The 14582-nt window shown below is 42.9% G+C and overlaps 1 protein-coding gene across 13 annotated transcripts in view; it reads left to right on the top strand.

Moving 5' to 3' along the window:
• PHTF2 (putative homeodomain transcription factor 2) overlaps positions 1-14582 on the top strand; it is a 150533-nt gene that overhangs the window by 124588 nt on the left and 11363 nt on the right. For 6 of the 13 annotated variants that reach the window (XM_065555769.1, XM_042859386.2, XM_042859385.2 and 3 more), the window contains 2 exons: positions 4696-4782; positions 6573-6728. The exons of 4 other annotated variants lie outside the window; for them this stretch is intronic. In XM_065555769.1, the coding sequence (XP_065411841.1) occupies positions 4696-4782; positions 6573-6728 (243 nt within the window). Of the gene's footprint in view, positions 1-762; positions 4672-4695; positions 4783-6572; positions 6729-14582 lie in introns of those variants that run through there. 3 more of the 13 variants (XM_065555938.1, XM_024109160.3, XM_042859390.2) reach the window with 2 other exon arrangements.

The following is a 14582-nucleotide window of genomic DNA, read 5'->3' as shown; positions in this document are numbered from 1 at the left end:
GAATAAATCATATTCTTGGGGGAATTCTGCACCACGGCGCAATGCAGAATTTTGCAGAAATTAATGTTGTGCATGCAGAATTTCCTTTCCCCCATAGAAATGGGCTGCAGTGCTGCTAGGGGCCACTGGACTCAGCAGAGCCCCAGCTTGCAAATAGAAGACACTGCTGGGGGTAGAGAGGGGGAACTAGAGGGTTCCTGGCAGCTGCAGTTCCCAGCATGCCCTGATGGAAGGGAGAGGGTGGCACGCAGGAAACTCCGTGCAAGCCTGGGACCAAGCATTAGGCTTTCTCTCCCTGTGGATCCCTGGGCTCTGGGGGGGAGTGGGATGGTTACATGGGCAAGGGGGTGCTCTGCAGCTGGGCTCTGGGGGAGGACCGGGTGCAGGTATCTGGGCTGGAGGGGGGGGCTGTGGTTGGGCTCTGGGGAAGAGAGGGTTTGGGTGTATTGGCTGGGGGTGGGGGGCCTGCTGATGGGCTCTGGGGGAAGGAGAGGGTTGTGGGTGTCTGGCTCCCTGCTGGACTCTGGGGAAAGGGAGGGAAGGGGCAGAGAAACAGGAACTGGGATGTCATGGGGGTTTCTTTAACTCCGCTCCTGGGAGAATTTTTGTGTTTGTTTTGTTACAGACATACTTGCTGACAGGTATTTTGAAATAAATTACCAAAATAATTGAAACTGGCATGATTATGTAGTGTTATTTTGACAAATAAAATTTGCAGAATTTTAAAATATTGAGCACAGAATTTTTAATTTTTTGGTGCAGAATGCCCCCAGGAGTAAAATCAGATGGAGCAATCAGAAGATAAAGTGGAGCTCCATCTACAAGGAGACTCTCAAGCGTAATAAAAAGACAGCACTGCCATGATTACTCCCAATCTGCAAACCCTTCTTCCAAGGAATGGCTTGTTAGGGTTTCTGCTTCCCATCATATCAATAAAGGCTCTTCCAGAAACCTCTCCATAAGGGAAGATCAATCCTCTTCTTCACGTCTTAAAACTCCACAAAGTGAATCATCCTTCCTAATAAGCGATTCTTCAGGGTAAAGCCCAAACCCTCACCCCCCGTCTCCCACCCAAGTCCAAGGTCCAGGCCACCTCCAAAAGAAAAAGTCAAGGTATCATCCCAGGTTCTTAAATTAAGTAACTGAGCTGCTGGGCAAATAATCCTTTCAGTTTTCTTTCCAAATGGAAGTTCTGAACTCAGGAGTGTTCTCTAACAACTTATTCACAGCATGTTTATAAAGATGTTGGTTCAGCTAAGGATTCTACAGGCTCATTTAAACCTGTTCTTAGATGACATATTTACCAGAACACTATTTTTGAGGATCTTGCAGGAAGTGACCCAAGAGGACCCCTTCTATTCACCAAGTACGCAGGTTCATCATAAACTTGAAAGAGCGTTCCCTGATCCTCTTTCAAGAATAATCCACCTAATAGTTGAGGTGAACATAGGGGAACTAGTTTCCCTATCTAGTCTATCTAATCTTATCTATTGTGGGTACTTATATGATATCCATTACTACTGCATCTGAGTGTTTTGCAATCTTTAATGTACTTGTGCCTAGAAAACTTCTCAGATAGGGAAGTACAATTATCCTCATTTATAGATGGGAAGCTGAGACACAGAGACTATGTGACTTGACTAGAGACTCACAGGAAGTCTGTGGCACAGAATCAAACCCAGTTTTTCAGAGTCCCAGGCTAGTGCCCTGATCACTGGAATTTCTTTCCTCTGTAGACAACAGAGATCATCTTCTTCTTCTTTTGTATGACTGGTGGAGAGCAGCAACGACAATTTCACCTGAAGATGATTGAACCAGGTGGCTACATCAGGAGGAGCAAAATTTATTGCAGTGGATGCCTCCTTCATATTTATAAGATTTGATAAGATGCAGACAGTGATTTCCAGGGTATCGTGGAATCAGGTGTCTTCCATCCGTCTTTAACTGCAGCTTCAGTTTCCAGCATAGAGATTCTCCAGGGGTTGGCTGAGCCCTATAGCCTCATGGAAAAGACTAAACTGCCTCCAGCCTTTGCAGGAAGTGAGGTTTAGTCTGAATGTCTGGGAAAGAGATTAGTCCCAGAAAGAAAATGTCATGTAACAAATTTTCTACAGTACTTGGCCTTTTTAATGAAATAAGCTTCCTTTTCTAAGATTAAATATAAAAAAGCTACACTGCCTAGACTTCTCAACTTAATTATATCCTTGAATGCTAACTTTATACAGAGTATACCATTGTTAAAAATGCTTTTTTTTTCTGGGAGGCCAGGAGGTCTTCCACTTTTCCTTTTTCGATCCTGAAATGGTCTGTTTTCCTTTGCTTCCACCACGCTTCTGTTTGAGAAAGTCAGGGCATCACTTCATTTTGAACCCTTCCAACACCACTTTCTTAAAGGGAACTGTCAACTTAAAAATGTTGTAAACAATCTTGTTTACCAATATTATTAAAATAATATTTAAGTTAATATTGTATGAAAGTTTTGAAATACAGATTACTTGTTAGTACTTATGCTCTTTATTTCTCTCCTCTCCGACAATGGAAATCAGTTTCACTTTATGTAGTCGCTTACTTAGTACAGCAATATTTGTGTTTCAACACTGCAATTAAAAAAAGAAAGCCATACCTACTAGGACCATCTGTCCATTACTTCAGGCTCTCCTTTCATTATAAGTAAAAATCAATGGTTTAGTAAATTCACTGCCATCTTATACAATTATACTTTGTTCCCACCATGTAACTATTATAGCATAATTCACAAATTCTCCTCACCTCATCCTGTTCCATCCCCACATACCCCTGAAAATAGGGGAGCCTTGCGACACATCTGGAAGGTTAACCAGTTTGGACTCCAGAAGACCAAAGAAGGAAGCATTATTCCATAGTCGAGTGACCCTCACAGAGAGTGCCTTTCTGGCAGTTCCTTCTCATCTCTGTCAAGGGAGCTCCATTTCTAGCAACTCTGCTGATCACAACTGTGATAGTATGGAGTAATGAAAGAGGCAATCTCTAAAATAATATTAGACCAAAACCATATAGAAGTGCTTTAAAGGTCAAAATAAAAACCTTGAATTCTACCTGAAAGCCCAGAGTCTCTGGTGTTGTTAGACAAGATGTTATCAGATACTCTGGACAAACTGTAGCTTCAAATGATCACAAGGTGCTTTCCTAAGCGGAGCGCATTACGTCATACAAAGAAATTATTTCAAAGAAAAAAGCACAGAACTATTTTTAGTAGAACTTTAGACCGTTTATATAACTGTGTTCAGCCTATCAAGAGCCAAAATTTTGTGTTTACTGTATATGCAGTTCATTTGGCCCCTGCACCATATTAAATTGACTAATAAACTGTAGACTACATTGTAGTCCAAAAACAATTTGTCAATTATCCTCCCATGCATTTTTGTGGATGAATTTATTGCTTTATGAAAACATTGCCTAAAGACATGCAGAACGCAGACACATTCTGTTGTAAAGATTTCCTGGATAGTTTTGCCAAAGCCCTTCATTTTTGATTTGTACAATTCTGCTGTTCCAGAGCCTGTTTTGAGCCAACGTGCCAACTTGTGCAAACTGTGGGTTATATAATGTGGGTAGCTATGAAGCAAAGAGAGACACTGCCTTGACGCAGCTTGTATGTTCTGTTGTGATTCAAGACATTGAGATTTTAGAATGACATTCATATGTGGCATTTTCGTTTCCCCTTTTTTGTTTTTTTCCCCATTTGTCACGCATGCACTAATAAACTTTGTGCTAGGACAAGCTGTTCTCAATATTCACTTTGATCATTATCCAGAAAAAAGTGGAGTCACTGGATTCAGGAGAAATTATATGTCTTGTTTGTTCAGGTTCTAAGTGTGTCCCAAATAAGTAAATGATACCTCACAATCAAAAACTCCTACATTTCTCATTCATGCAACAGAGAAGTAAAATTTTCAGAAGGGAAAAGAAAGATGGGAAGTAAAAATGAATGTATGTTCATAATGTACACATTTTTCAATCCAGCAGAGGGCACTCAATTCTTAAAGGAACACCCCCCCCACCCCCCCACCCCCCCAGTATTACAGGATCATCTTGCTGTATATGTAACTGGGAGTGAGGTTATTGAAAACAATAAAAACATGCCTTTCCAGTCATATTAGCCTGTCCCAGACCTTTCTTTTTTTCCATCCCTCCCTCATGAGAATTTTCGCATGTAGAAGCATAGTATGGCTATGTGGGATAATCTTTTGGTATCCCAATGCAGTATTCTTATACTGAAAGATTGTTGTACTGATGTATGTAGATGGCATCTTGATAGCAGTAGTCTGTATTCCAACTCTGCTGTCAACCCAAGTTTAGTTCTTTGCTATGGCCTGAGGCAGAATATCTTTTCCATTCATAAGGCAGTTAAGGAATACTATTAACTAGCAACTTTTGATCACTGAGGAACTGAGCAAACCAGTGTTTCATAGTCTATTATAGTTTCTCTGAGCCACCCACTTCCCCTTTCTTCTTCATTGGTGATGCATTGTCTCAGGAAATATTAATGTGTAGCTACACTGTAAAATTAAAATACATTTTGTTTTTAAAGTTCTAGGTTATGCCACTGAGAGCCATAATCAGCCTATGCTGGGGGTGTGAACCTGACTAAATCTACAAAGTTTCTTGGTCAATTACTACAGAGACTTTCACTCAATATGTTTCCCTTATTTTCAGCGGCGAGGTCCTCAGCGGTCAGTCGATGTAATAGTTTCATCTGCCTTCTTATTGACTATTTCAGTTGTATTTATCTGCTGTGCTCAGGTGAGGATACCTCATTTATGTAAAGACAGCCAAGACTTTACAATGTTTCTTTAAAAATGTTACACTTTATAAGCAAGCCTTCCAGGCTGGAAGATATACAGTGAAAATAACTATCATATGGTTAGTGCCTTTTCAGAAGATTAATTTCTACTATAACTCAATTTATCCATTTTAGAAGTTTAACTTTTTAACCACCAGTGTATGGCTAAATGTATTCTACCAAGAGTATAAATTAAAAGTAAATAAACTGACATTGTTTTCATATCTCTGTTATAATTTTTTTCATCCACTATCAAAAACCTGCTTTTGCAGGCACTTTGTTTAATTAAATTAATCTGGAGGGGTTAATTGGGGATTTTAAAAGTATAATATAATATTATTCAGTGAGATATTTTAATAGTGTCTTAATTATTTGCATTCTGGGTGTTTGTATACTGTCTCCTATTCCTTTCGTTCTGTTGCTATAAATTGCCATCCTGATTTCTGTGAGAAATAGGAAATGCAGTAGTATTGTAGCCATATTGGTCCCAGGATATTAGAGAGACCAGATGTGTGATAATATCTTTTATTGGTCCAGTTTGTGTTAGTGAGAGAGCTTACACCGAACTCTTCAGGAAAGATTACATTGTTAAGTGTGCTAGTATTAGCCTGCCCTCTAGTGGAATAAGCAAACCTATGTTTATATAGCCTAATATTTACTGTAAACACTTTCTTGGATGTCTACAGCTAACAACCAGGAGCCCTGTCATTTGAATCGACTAGCCATCGTTTTTCCATTCCTTTTTAGCCAAAAATAATTTAACTGCCTTTTCCTGGTATATAAACTAAACAAGGCTATGATTTTGGCATGGAAACTTATAGTAAATTTCATGGCAGAGGTGCAGGAGAAAAAAAGATAAATGACGGAAAGGTCATTCAAGGGAGCCCCGCTCCACTAGCCCGACCCTCCTGGAGGCCCTGCTCCCCTTTGCCCGCTCCTTACCTTACTCTCCCTGCTGGTGAGCCTGAGGCCATTGGGTGACACTTCTGTCCCTCTTCCTGGATTCAGATAGTCTACAGCACCTAGAGAGGGGTACTGCCATGGTTTCGGCAACTGGTGGGTGAGAGCCCAATTACCAGCACATGGAACAACATATAGTGGGACCTGGCTGCTGGACAGCTGGATCAGGCCCCAGGACTTTCCCTTGCAGTCTAGTTTTAAAAAGGAGGTGGGGGAGAGGAGAGTGGCTCTTTGGCTTTCCAACCTCCTCGTCTCTGGCACCTGTGGAGCTGGGTTCAGCCTATGGGACAGGCTCGTCCCGGTTTTTATTCAGATGCATTATTATTGTGAACACCATGACCTCCATACCAAAATCGTAGTGTTAATCATACATATTTTAATATGAACATAATTTTAAGTTTAGCAACTTTATATGAATTCAGTTTTCTTTTTAATCCAAGTGATAAGTATGTTGCTGTTTTCGAGCAAATGTGATAACTTAAGGAGTTCAAACCTCTTCATTTTGTATTAAAATATTTTTTTTGCTTTACTTACATGCTAAAGGGACCAAAACTTTCTAAACTACTCTTAGGACTGCTCAGTCCTTACATGAAAACCTATCTCTGTTAATAGAATGTTGGTTTTGAAATATAAAATAATTTAAAAAGTCTATTATAGAGTAAAAACCAGATCCATACTTTTTACAAGAAAAAAAAATATTAGGAACTAAAGTTCTTTTATCTTACTGTAGCATTAACCTTTATTTTGAAGTTCAATAACTCTTAATTTTGCTTTTTCTCTTTACTTTCAGTTGCTTCATGTGCATGAGATCTTCCTTGATTGTCACTACAATTGGGAACTAGTGATTTGGTGCATTTCATTAACTCTCTTTCTCCTAAGATTTGTTACACTTGGATCTGAAACAAGTAAAAAATACAGCAATACCTCAATATTACTTACTGAGCAGGTGAGAATGTACCTAGACCTGCATATTTATCTCTCCATATGTCTTCAGTCTGGGAGTCCATGGGCCATGGACTTTAAACAACCCCAAATTCAGTGAAATCATGATATTAAAGACATATACAACATGTTGCTCAGTTCCCATATTTTTCCGTACTGCCAAATCTAGAGTAATGCTCAGTAAAAACAGCTTTTAGCCACTTCACAAATCTTACAGTAGTCTTTTTCAGGCGAGCTGAAGAAGCTTCTATAAAAGTTGCTGTTGCCCTAGTAGAATGTTTCTTATATGGGCTTCCTATAAGAAAAAGGTTTTTTTAATTAGAGACAAGGTGGGTGAGGTACTATCTTTTATTAGACCAGCTTCTGTTGGTGAGAGAAGCAAGTTTTTGATCTTACACACTGCTCTTCAGGTCTGGGAAATGTACTCCGTGTCATAGCTAAATACAAGGTGGAACAGATTGTTTAGTATATGTAGTCAACACATATTTCAAGGGACCATTCAAGGTGAAGTCATAGGTCAGGAAAGGGGAAAAAAATGCTGGGGATAGGATTTAAGTTGGCTATAGATCGGATTTCTGAGTGAGAGGTCAGCTATGGAGTAATCGCTTTGTGGAAAGTATTCACAGGATGTTTTTGTCTTCTATCATTTTTCTCTGTAAGTTCATTTGAGAGCTTAGTGATAGTCTGGTTTCACCCACACAGTTTTTATTGGGGCATTTAGTGCACTGGATGAAGTCCCCCACATTATTGTGATAGGCATGTGTAGGACCAATGGATCTGGAAAGGTGTGTTGTGGGGGGTGTTGATCATCATAGCAGTTGATATGTCTACAGGTTTTACATCTGTTCTGGCAGGGTCTGGTGCCATTTTGAGTTGGTTTGTCCTGATCTCTGAGGAGCTTGCTTCTGATGATGAGCTTGGAGTGGTTGGGGAATTGTATGAAGGCCAGAAGAGAGAGTTCAGGAAAGATTTCTTTCAGGATGTGGTCCCCATCAAGTATGGGTTGTAATTGTTTGGTGATTCCCTGTATGGGTTCCAGTGTGATGTGGTAGGTGACAGCTAGAGGTGTGTGGTTGAAGGGGTTTTTATTTCTGTATTGAAGCAGGTCATCTCAGGATATCTGGATGGTCTGTTCCCTGATGCAATCTACTTACCTGGTGGAGTGTCCTTGTTCGGTGAAGGTGGTTTTATATGGGTTAAAGTGTATATCCTGGACTTTCTTCTCAGAGTATATTCTGTGTTATGTGAATGCCTGCCTAGGGGTAGATAACCGATTTCTTGGTGTGTTTGGGGTGGCTTGATGTATTTGGGATGGTGAAGGTAGGGATGATGATCTGTGGGTTTCTTGTATGTAGTTATCTGTATGGGTCCATTGCTTACTCCTGAACCCTGAGCATGGTATTCAGGTAGTTGATGGTAGTGTGGTAGTGTTCTCTATAGATAGTTGAAGTAGTGGACATCTATGAGGGAGTTTAGGTCATCTGTCCAGAGGATGAAAATATTGATGCATCTCAGGGGCATTTGTTCAGAAATTCTTCTTCAAGGTGGCCCAGGAAGAGGTATATTTACATAAGGTGTCTAAACAAACACAGCTTACATGCAACTTCTCTTAGTTCCCTAATCTTGGAAAGGATCTCTTAGGGAAGGCCCATCTTACAGAGGATCCCTAGACCAACTAGATGTTTATAGAATCCTAGAATTGTAGGACTGGAAGGGACCTCGAAAGGTCTTCTAGTCCAGTCCCCTGCACTCAAAGCAGGACTAAGATCAGTGTGATGAAGTTGTTCTTCACAAGTGTGGAGTTGATGCTGCAAAGGAGAAACACGAGGCTGCTGTTCTGCGTGAAATCTGGCAGAATCAACTGGAGAAGATAACCTTGCTCTGGATGGGCGGGTGAATAAAGAACTCACTAAACTGGTGGAAGGAGCAACCTCATGTCTGTGCAAGCATCCCTTTCTGCTGCCCAGCCCTATCAGTGACTCTAACAGCCAAAGCCCAACTCAACATCCTCAAGTTTCAGGGCAGATGAACAGCCCACAAAATCAGCTTCCAACTTGTTGGAACTCAGGATGATCAGGAATGCTTGCCTCCATTTCCTACCCTTCATCAGGGCAAAATGATCAGGGTCATGACAGACATGTCCAGTATGTTTTACATCAACAAGCAGGAAGGCGCAAGATTCCCCTCCTTGTGCACTGAACTTATAAAGCTCTAGAACTGGTGCATAACCAACCATATCCAGATTTCAGCAGTCCACCTTCCAGTCCATCTGGAACACCACTGCTGATGCCCTCAGCAGACACTTCTCCCACGACTACAAATGGGAACTAGACACTCAAGTCCTCCCTTGCATATTCCAGAGATGGTGAAAGCCAGAGATCGATCTTTTTGCCACCTCTGATAACAGGAAGTGTCCTCTCTTCTGTCCAAGAGGGATCTAGGTCACCACTCCCTTTGGGACGCCTTCCTTCTACCATGGAAAAGACCCTGTTCTATGCCTTTCCTCCAACACCCTTAATTTTAACAAGATCAGGCAGTATAAGACCAGAGTTTATCCTCATAGTGCCTACCTGGCCAAGAGAAGCGTGGTACTCTTACCTACTTCAGCTCTGTATCAAAATGCCGATCAGGCTCCTGATCATTCCTCATCTGCTTTGGGATGTGGGTCACACACTTCACCCCAAACTGGCAGTTCTATGGCTCAGAGTCTGGCTCCCGGATGTTTCTCTGGAATAAAGGTTTCCTGCCTTACGGAGGTGCAGTAGGTGTTATTAAATAGTAGAAAAACATCAATCCGTGTACTTATCTGCAGAAATGGAAGAGATTTGTCCACTTGTGTGGCTGTCACTACCTCTGGTTGGAATCAGTTCCCCTTTCCCTCATCCTAGATTACCTGCTGGATCTGAACTTCTCCGGGTTATCCATTAGTTCAGTCAAAGTACATCTCGTTGCTTTTTTCCCCCAGTTGAGGAATTCTCAATTTCTGCTCTTCATATCCTTCCCAGATAGGTCTAAGGGGGCTTGCATTTCTGCTCAAAGACTTTCAAAGTGGATATCGGGTTGTATTGCTACTGTTATGAGTCTGCAGGTAGTCAGCAACTCCCTGGGGCTGAGAGTGCATTCAGCCAAATGGTAGGCGACATCTGCTGCATTTTTTTGGAGAATATCCCAGTATTTGAGATATATAGAGTTGCTACCTGGTCTTCAGTTTGTACATTTTTGAAGCATTATGCTCTACTTCATGCTGTCAGTTCTGATGTCACTTGGCTCTGCAGTACTATCTTCAGTTCTGGATCCTGTTCCGAAGCTCTCCCCTCCTTCTAGGGATACTGCTCAGAAGTCACATGAAGTGGAGCATCTATAGGACACTACTAGAAAAGTAAGAAATGTTATCCTCTGATGTAACTATGGTTCTTTTAGATGTGTCCCCCTATGGATGCTCCACTACTCGCCCTCCTTCCCCTCTGCTTCAGTTGTTCCCTAGAGGATGAATGAGTAGAGAAGGAACTGAGGGCGATTCATCCACGCACTCCTATGTAGCCTTGGTGTCTGCCACAAGGAGGCATTGGGTGCATGTATGGGCCAAACAGATGTTGCTAGCTAGAAATCTTCGATCGAGGGTTCGGAAAGTGGAGCACCTATAGGGGGACACATCTCAAAGAACTACAGTTACTGCACAGGTTGAGTAACATTTCCATCACTGGGCATATACACTCTTCAGCTAAAAACAATACAGCCAAACGCAATCAAAGCAACTGTCTCAACTTTTTATGCATATTCTAGACTTGCTGAACCTCTAAGAAAGAAGCAATGCTTCCATAAGAGCAGGGCCGGCTCCAGCATTTTTGCCGCTCCAAGCGGCGGGGGGGGGAGAAAGCTGCGATCGGCGGCACTTCAGCGGCAGCTCTACCGCTGCCGCTTCATTCTTTGGCGGCAATTCGGCGGCAGGTCCTTCCCTCTGAGAGGGACTGAGGGACCCGCCGCTGAAGAGTCGGACGTGCCGCCCCTTTCCGTTGGCTGTCCCAAGCACCTGCTTGCTGCACTGGTCCATCTGCTTCATCTATGACAACCTCTTCACGTCTGTCACCAACAAAGAGTCAGCACGTTTAACAGTTCTGTAGAGAACTGTTCCAAATCAATCATTTTGAATTTTTTTTTTTTTCATTTCTACCCCTTTTTGGTGAGTCTCATTTATAACTCTGAAGCCTGGAACAATATTACAGCAGCCTAATGGATTCCTCCAGATTAACCAGACTGGTTATACTCTTCAGTGCCAGTCTATCCCTACACCCCATCCACCATCCCCGTCCCTTTTCAGGGACTCCTCTGGAGGACTCTACAACAAGAAGTTCAATCTGTGAAGTCCCTCACAGACATAGTAGAGGTTCCTCTTCAATTCAGGAGAAAGGTCATTTGTTCTCATTTTTTCCTGCTTCCTAACAGAGGAGATTAGAGACCCATTCTGGATCTAGGCAGATTCAATAAATACATTTGACTCAAATTCCGAACCATGACCTTAACCTCAATAATCTTGTTCCCAGACCCACAAAATTGGTTTACAGCTCTGTACCGCCACAATGCATATTTCCAACCATCCTGCACACAGGAAATAGTTCTGTTTCATAGTTGGGTACACAACATTTCCAATAGAGTTCTTCTGTTCGGCTTGTCAGCAGCCCCTGGGCCTTTACAAAATTTCTGGCAGCAGTGGCGGCATTTCTCAGGGTATGTCTACCCAACAAACCTATGTCAGCCTATATTAGGTCAACTTACAGCCACTGCAGTAATTACTGCAGTGGTGCATGTCCACATTACCCTCGGGTCACTGGTGCAGATCCTCACCAGGAGTGCTTCCACTCACCTGAGAGTGGCAGTGTGGGGAGCTGAGAGCCCAGTCTCTCAACTCCAGTGGTAGCTTCCTGCCAGGACCCTGGCTGCCCCACAGGCTCCCGACAGGCTGTCCTCTATCCTCCACTCCCTGTTCCCCACTGGGAGCTGGGGGAAGCCGCCTGGGCTTGTCCCCCTGATCCCTGCCCAGATCCGGGGTAAGCAGCCCGGTGCTTCTCCCCTCCCCCATTCCCTGCCAGGAGCTGGGGCAAGATACCCGGGAATTCTTGCTACCGGGGAACAGGCGCCAGCTGCCCTGGCTTCGCACCCTACCGCCCGCACCCTGCCGGGAGTCGGCCAGCCTTGTCAATTTCCCAGCTGTGAAATTGACAGGGCTGCCTGGCTCCCGGCAGGGAGTGGGGTCCTAAGCTCTGCGGGCTCCAGATGGGAGCAGGGTCAAAAGCCACCTAGCTCTCCAGGTACTGGGGACTTGCATGTCAATTTCACGGCTCCTGCCATTAAATTGACAAGAAAGCTGATGTAAAGGATGCAGTATCTACACAAACACTGCGTCACCCTAACTACACCGACTTAAGCCTTATACCTTTCATGGAGGTGGACTTATGTCAGTGTATTAAGGCACTTACATCAGTGTAGTGTAGACACTGACATAATTAGGTCAACATAAGGCACCTTATATCGACTTAACTGTGTAGTGTAGACTAGCCCTCAGAAAGCAGAACATTTCAAGTTTAGCCTTACATTGATGATTGGCTGATTTCAAGATACCCCTCCTCAGCAAGTTTCAGTTAACATTCGGTACATTCTCCATCTGTGTGCCAGTTTGGGGCTTGCAGTAAACAAGGAAAATCTGACTCCATCACAACAAAATAAAATTCAAGGGGGTCTTCTGGATTCCACTTCGGTATCAATCCAGATTTGAGACCACAATGTGAATCATTTTCCAATTGCAGAGCAACCCTTGCACAACAGTAAGATCATGACTAAGAGTTCTGAGTCACAATGCGTGATGCATATTCATCACTCTTTATGCCAGACTTAACTTTCATTGTATGCAGGACTGGCTGAAATCAGTTTACACTCTAATACAACCTCATAGAGAGATACTGGAAGGGGTTAGCTCCAATACAACCTCATAGAGATATATTGGAAGGGGTACTCAGTTTGTACTTTCTTCGCTTCCACGATGGAAAGATCTGATTGATGTATGCAAGGATGTCCCTCTTGCACTTCTTCTCCCCTTGTTAACACTGGTGATGGATGCTTCCAGTCTAGGTTGGGAAGCACATTTAAGTCATCAGACTCAACGTCTGTGGTCAAAAGTTGAATCTCTTCGATACATAAATATTTTGGAGCTCAGAGCAGTTTGTCTGACATGTAGCATTCTTGCCTCTAATCCAAGGCAAGTCAATTCAAGCGATGACAGACAACAGTGCTGAAATGTTTTATTTAAACAGGCAGGAACGGGCCTCTTCTGTGTCAGGAAGTAACCCAGCTATGGGAGTGATGCACCAGCCATCTAGTATCTGTCGCTGCTTATCCATCTAACAAAACTAATAAATACCCATGTGTTTCAGCTGGGCAGGCATTTTTGATCTGACCAGGAGTGGTCCATAAAGAACTCAATTAATCAGCACATTTTCCAAAACTGAATGCAAGAGATCATAGATTTGTTAGCCACAGAAGTGAACAAAAATGCAACATCTTTTGCTTGAGATAGAGATCCAACTCTGACCCTATCAGGTGCCTTCCTAATATCATGATCTTGATTTTTGATGTCCACCTACCCAACTATCCCCCTTAATTTTGCACACTCTGAGAAGGCCCAAGGATGCCACAGCAACAATAATATTAACTGCACCAGCCTGGCCCAGGCAATTTTTGATCCCAGACCTGCTGACACTGTCAGTTTGGATTCCAATAACATTGCCTTTACTGTCAAATTAGATGTTTCAAGATGACAGGAAGACACTGCACCTTAAAGCTTGGATTCTTATTGCTTAACAGATGTAAAGAAGTCTTGCTCCAGGGATATACCGAATATTTTAATAGTAGAAAGGACTTGTGACGGGTTCCTCCTGGGGTGCTGCCTAGAACTGGGGTACTGCTGTGCCCTCTGACCCATCAGCCTGGGCTACCTCTCATCCTGTGCTGCTCTGACAAGCTGCAGACATGCTCCCGGCCTTACACTTCCACCAGCATACACACAGGTAGGGACACAGCCAGCTGCGGTTACATGTAGGCTCTCTGACTAGCCACTGCATGTTAACCAGCAGTAGAGAGGCTACAGCCAAAATAATCCCCAGCTTTCCAGCCTAGAACCCCAGAACAGTACTGTTCTGCCCTGGTCCAAACCCCAACCAGTATGAATTTATTATCCAGTTCGCCTCCCCCCTCAATGGGGAGAGGAATATACAACAGCCTCTCTGAGCTAAGATTCCCAAGCACGTCACTCCAAACTCACTGGTTTAGATTAAAACATAAAATAAATTAACTACAAAAGATAGATTTTAAGTGATTATAAGTGATAGCAAACAGATCAAAGCAGATGACTTAGTACATAAAGGAAAAAGTGATCTAAGCTTAATATACTAGAAAGATAGGATTTGAATTAAGAATCCCTCACCCTGATACAAGCAGGCTGCAGATTCTTAAGGCACAAACTATACTTGCTTTGCAGCTTGGAATCCCCAGGTCTTTCATACACAGGCTAGAAATCCCTTTAGCCTGGGTCCAGAACTTCCCCCAGTTCAGTCTTTGTTCCTCAGGTGCTTTCAGGAATCTTCTTGTACGGGGAGTGAAGAACAACAGATGATGTCACTCCCTGCCTTATATAGCTTTAGCATATGGCGGGAACCCTGTGTTTCAAAACTTGGTTCCCAGACAAGTTTGTGGAAAAATACTGACATCCCAAGATGGAGTCCAGAATCATGTGGCCTGGTCACATATCCTTGTAGAGTCATAGCAGCTATTACCGCTACAGGCTGTTTGGAGTGTTCTCAGGAAAGCT

This window comes from Chrysemys picta, chromosome 1, assembly GCF_011386835.1.
Source record: "Chrysemys picta bellii isolate R12L10 chromosome 1, ASM1138683v2, whole genome shotgun sequence".
Taxonomy (NCBI): domain Eukaryota; kingdom Metazoa; phylum Chordata; order Testudines; family Emydidae; genus Chrysemys; species Chrysemys picta.
Note: the sequence above shows the minus strand (reverse complement) of the source record. Positions and strands in the feature narration are given on the sequence as shown.